At 33.7% G+C, this 5,566-nt stretch overlaps 1 protein-coding gene across 3 annotated transcripts; it reads left to right on the forward strand.

Annotated features, from left to right (window-relative positions):
- Positions 1 to 361: 361 nt before the first annotated feature.
- LOC111786168 (nuclear pore complex protein NUP160-like) lies at positions 362 to 5,389 on the forward strand. 3 transcript variants are annotated; one of them, XR_002813760.1, is made up of 11 exons: positions 362 to 472; positions 594 to 912; positions 1,114 to 1,242; positions 1,392 to 1,515; positions 1,603 to 1,674; positions 1,804 to 1,939; positions 2,534 to 2,641; positions 3,801 to 3,941; positions 4,453 to 4,626; positions 4,712 to 4,882; positions 5,004 to 5,389. XR_002813760.1 is itself a non-coding variant. In XM_023666507.1 (10 exons), the coding sequence occupies exons 1-10, from the start codon at positions 377 to 379 to the stop codon at positions 4,751 to 4,753; spliced, it is 1,341 nt and encodes a 446-aa protein (XP_023522275.1). In that variant the 5' UTR covers positions 362 to 376; the 3' UTR covers positions 4,754 to 4,945. The 3 variants fall into 3 exon arrangements, 1 of the variants encoding a protein (XP_023522275.1); XR_002813761.1 differs by having other exon boundaries at positions 1,407 to 1,515; XM_023666507.1 differs by lacking the exon at positions 5,004 to 5,389 and having other exon boundaries at positions 4,712 to 4,945.
- The last annotated feature ends 177 nt before the right edge of the window (positions 5,390 to 5,566 follow it).

A 5,566-nucleotide genomic window follows, 5' to 3' on the forward strand; every position in this document is an offset into this window, starting at 1 on the left:
TGTGGGTCTTTTGTTTACCTTGGATCTTGTCCGATCAGCATCTAAGAAACACTTAATCTTCATATGATTGTGATTCAAGTACAAATTATCATATGGTATGTCCATGTGCAGCCTTCAAATAACATAAATTGTTCTATAGTAACCCAATGGTCCACCATGGATATTGACTATAAAGAACACGATCTCTATTTCCTCCAAATGACAATGTTTTCTGCTGTTTTAGTGTTTTCTTTTTGGTATTTATTAGTTTCTATAATTCTCTTTCAATCTTTTATACTTTCTTTAATATTTACTAACTAGTAGTTCAATAGTTATAGTTATCTTCTATTATGTTCCTGAAGTAACGAGAAATTTTCCTTCATTCTTCTCTGCGTAAATGAATCTCTTTATGTTAATTGTACAGATTCTTTGTTGTGGTGAATTACCATTCATTGGATTAGCAGAGAAGGTAGAGCAGGAGCTTGTATGGAAGGTATTTAGCTGTAAAGCTTGAAGTTTGCATGTTCGTCGCCGATGTTATTTATCTTATTAGCTTGAGTAAGTTGCTTTATTTCTTGTCAACTCATGTCTAGGGTTTCTTTATCACAATGCAGGCTGAACGTTCTGATCTCTTATCAAAGCCAAGCTTGTATAAGTTACTGTATGCTTTTGAAATATGCCGACATAATTGGCAAAAAGCAGCAAGTTATATGTACCTTTATTCAGCTCGTTTGAGAATGGAAGGAACTCTAGGAGATAACCAGTTAAGTTCCTCGTTGCTGCTTGAACGATTGAATGGCCTTTCTGCTGCTATCAATGCGTTGCATCTTGTTCATCCTAATTTTGCGTGGATTGAACCCCCGGTTGAAAGAGATGCCATCCAGAGTAAGCAGTACCCAAGTAAGAAAGCTAAAAGAACTGTTGATGAACAGTGTAAGTAATGCTTTACTTGATGAATTCTTTTATTTCCCTAGTGCATTTTTCCATTTCCCGATTTTCTAATTTTCTCTTTCTTTTTTCTGGATCTGAATGGTATTTATTTTTCACTGTGTCAATTGAAAATATTTATCTAGTTATCCATTCATTCTGTTTTTCTGTTTTGTTTGAAAATATGGCTTCTTTTTTTTGGAATAGTTGCCAGAGATGACACGAAGCCTCAGAAGCGGAATTCTTATATTGATATGAAGCAACTGGAAAATGAATTTGTGCTAGCCTCATCAGAGTATCTCCTTTCATTAGCAAATATCAAATGGCCATTCACTGGTAAGGATATGTATTATTCTGTTTTATGCTTTCCTTGAAGCAGGATGAGAAATTATTATAAAAACTTCGTTTAGAAACTTTAGCTTTTAAATCTATCTAATATACTAAAGCACCTATTTGTAGATTGCATTTACTTAAATGTTTTGCAGACTGCCGTTTGTCAGGGATTCATGAGGCCCCTTCAGAGTTGGTTGATCTTCTGGTCCAGAACAATTTTTATGATATGGCATTTATTGTTGTTATAAAATTGTGGAGAGATTCAGCATTAAAGAGGTATTGATCTTTTATGCTCTAATTGCATTACAACATAAATCTATTGATTCTGCTGAGAATTGCAAATCTTGAACTTTGTTGACTCAGGGAGTTGGAAAGAGTTTTCTCTGCCATGGCATTGAAATGCTGTCCTAGTAGATTAAGTTCATCTGGGGTTCGGTAAGCCAAACGTCATTTTATGAGTCAAATCGTTTCAGTTAATGTTTCCTATTGCTTGTTAGTTCCACAAGTAAGAAACTTAATTCTTAACTTGTATCCAATTCATTTTGGGCTTTTGTGTGACTTCAGGAATGATCCCAGAATAAGTAGTCTTCTATTGGTATCCCCAAATGGGCAAAATGACGTTCATGGTTCACTTGATGTGCTTCCTAGTAGTCAGCATCTCAGTGGAAATGGCCATTGGGAGACTCTGGAACTTTATCTTGTACGTACCTTCATATTATGTCATGAATGCAGCTTAAGATATTCCCTGATACTTCTGTCATCTGATTTTTTTTTTAAATCTTAATTGGTCTTCAGGGTAATATTTGGCCTGGTATATACACTGTTTCGTGTTTTTTTTTTAAAAAAAAAAGGTCCTTGGTGTATGATTCAATTGCAACTTTGAATTTTACAAGACAGGAAAATGATGTTTAGATAGTAAATTAGGAGGAAATCTTTTACCAGCAAGTTGTTATTCTATTTCGCAAGAGCGAAGTAGAATAGATTATTAGCTATAAAGGAAAAGAAAGAAGGAAGAGATTAACACTAGATATACAGGTTCATTAACAGCTCAAACAATTTATTCATGCATTTTCACTATATGTATATATATACTCTTTTTTGGTAAAGACTAAAGGTCTAAAGTTTATTCAGTCGCTTATTAAGGAAACTAAGCAGCAGATGCTGGAATCGTTTTATTTTTTCTTGTACAATTCATGTTGTTTATTGTTCCTGCTTCTGTTTTGTCATTTTTTTCTTCTCTGCATTTACACTTATTATTTTCTCTATCTTAATAATTCATATCTTCAATTTGCAGGAAAAATATAAAGGTTTCAACGCTAGATTGCCTATTATTGTTGCTGAAACACTTCTTCGAACGGAATCTCAGATGGAATTGCCTCTTTGGCTGGTTCTGATGTTTAAGGTTTTTACCTATTTTTGTCAGTGATTTTATATTTAATTCATTTTGACTGGATGAAATTTTAGCGTTTTCTTTTATCATCTTGGTATTGAAATCACTAGGAGATAATTGGGGTACTCGTTAGAGAAAGATTAACGTACAAAAAGAGACTAATACTAAAAAATAACTCCGAGAGAAACAAAAAGAGAAGTTGATTGCAAAGCAAAAGAAGACAAAAACTGACCCAAAGGAAATATGAAAACATTCCAATTCAAATTAATATCATGTAGAGAGAGAGACTGTCAAAACGATGGGATAGAGAAACTTGTAAAAAATTGGAAGAATTTTATGTATTTGATTTTCTTTTCATGCTCTGTATTGGCATAGATGTAAATACCCTTTTACTAATTATAATCTTCATGTGTATAAAAGTAAGAACATGTACCCAAAAAAAATCTGCATGTTTTTTTTAGCCATTGTTGAAGAGAAAACCCACCACAAGTTGAAAACTGAGAACAATTTGTACCTACAAGCTTGAGAAAAAAAAGCAGTCAAAGAAAATATGATTTGAGAGATTCCCTAAGTTCTAACAAAGACAACAAATGGAAGGTTGCAAACATGAGATTTTCGTACTATTAGATAGATGTGTATTACGCGATATTTAGTTTTTATATTTGTAATATTTATTTTTCTTATTGGTTGATGGTCTTTCTTCTCTATAAAAAAAAAATGTTGTATTTGATTTATCAGTTAGAACATATACAATAATTTTATTTCTTTCCAAAGTCAAGTGAATTTATGAGAAATTCATGTCGTTACTACTCCCTATTTTGTTTGCATATCTGTACGTGACGACTTCTCTGTAGCCTCATTTTGAAATGCTTTCCTTGCATGGATGAAACGTGGAACTACATAGCAAAACTCCTCTTATTATGGGGTTCTGATATGGAAACGAATCGGCGTAGTTCTCTCTGTGAAGTGAAAGAATGCTCATTTATATCAATTGTATATTGTGATGGACAATTCTGTAGCTAGTAGACTATGATTGCGCTTCTTCTAGTCTCCTTGTTTAACCTACCATATGCAATTTTGCTCTGGATATAATTTTTCAGTAGTTTACCCGGATATGATATTTTAATTTCTATACCGATGTACTACAATTCATCCAACAAATATATGACAGGATGGTCGAAGGGCAAAGACATGGGGGATGACTTGTGAAGAAGCAAATCCAGCATCCTTGTTCCGTTTATATGTTGATTATGGGCGATATACAGAGGCTACACATCTGTTGCTTGAATGCATGGAATCATTTGCATCAATGGTAAATTATGTATTGGCTTTTATATCTTGAAATTCTATTGATCACTTAGTTGACAAATTGAATCTCTTTTATCTATCCGCATGATTGAAAGTCCCATTGAGCTAACGAAATCTCTTTCACTTATTATTTGAGCTCCATGTTGAGAAATATTCTTTGATAAAACTCATCAAAGAACAGTTGTTTAACGATGTACCTTGCGTGAAACACTTATGTTGATTTGTACATTTATCTCTTAATTATTTTTTAGATATATTTTCCTTTTATAATTAATTTCCTTAGTTGGAATTTCTCTTGTATTATATGTACCCATTATTGGGTCATTTTCAGGAATAAGAAAAATCTCTCTCCAAAACTAAAAAAGAAAATGCATGATTTTAACAATTAGCCAACACGAACTAAGTTTATAAATTGTGATGGTACGTAAATGAAATCTCTCTTCAATTTTGAACATTTTCTACTGAATTTTAGATTTTCTGGGCCACATACTGAAACTTATTCCAACTTTCTGCAGCCACCCACAGACATAATTAACAGAAAAAGACCATCCTCTGTTTGTTTCCCCTACAATGCCGTTCAGAACTTATGGTGCAAAATAGATGAATTGATCCGCTCAGGTCACATGGTAGATGCTTGTGAGAAGCTGAGAAACCTACTGCATGGTGCTTTGATGAATCATCTGAAGCTGGTATGTTATGTTTTAATGATTGTCTCGTTGCTAGTACAACCCTCTTGTCAATATGCCTGATATTTTTATAAAAAATTCCTTTCAGCTTAAAGTCGATGCAGATGATGTTATATCTACCATCGCTTAATATACTCCGGACTACTTCGTGCCGTTTCTATGATGCCAGACAGGATCCTCACTTTTACTCGTTCAAAGGAGCAAGTTTGTAAGCTTAGGACCTGTTTTATGCTTCTTTGCTGAACTATTTGAAGATCTGGTATTTTACACGTCAACTTTCTTCTCATCCGAAAGAATCTCACTTTTCTATATAAATTTACTTTATTTATTTATTGTCCCTTTTTGTTTTCTCAACCTTCTCTGCTGTGGTGTCTTGTCAGTCAATTATCTATGTCGATGACACACCATCTTCTGTTCAAGAATGCTCCTAAGATTGGTGAATCAGACAACCAAGCATCCAGAGATGCCATGGATATACCCCAGATTGGGAGCTGCCGTTGGGTAACGGTCACTTTTGTAGCCTTGAATATTTGATGTTTTCATTTGTTTACAACATTTTAATGATGTAATCATAGACTAGAAATTTCATCAAGCTCCCACCAGCGATACGAAAAAGCATGTAAATGGGCTATATGCTCGAGTTCGTGTAGCAAACTTGGCAGAACGGCACCTTAAATGACGTTTTAGATCATGATTTTGTCAAGTGCTTTATGCAGAAAAATGTAGAGTATTCTAACATTTTGGATGTTTGGTATCATGCTCATTACAGCCGGCTCAACCTTCAATGGCCATAGGAATACTTTAGTCAATGAGATTAACCGATATCTTCATTTTGACATAAAGAAGTTTTGATCAGATGTCATCATGTAAACTAACTAAACTAACTGTGATCTTTGTTTCCAAACTTTATATTAAACTTGATATGTGTGGCTAGCAACACATA

Source organism: Cucurbita pepo, unplaced genomic scaffold (genome assembly GCF_002806865.2).
Source record: "Cucurbita pepo subsp. pepo cultivar mu-cu-16 unplaced genomic scaffold, ASM280686v2 Cp4.1_scaffold001130, whole genome shotgun sequence".
In the NCBI taxonomy this organism is placed as follows: domain Eukaryota; kingdom Viridiplantae; phylum Streptophyta; class Magnoliopsida; order Cucurbitales; family Cucurbitaceae; genus Cucurbita; species Cucurbita pepo.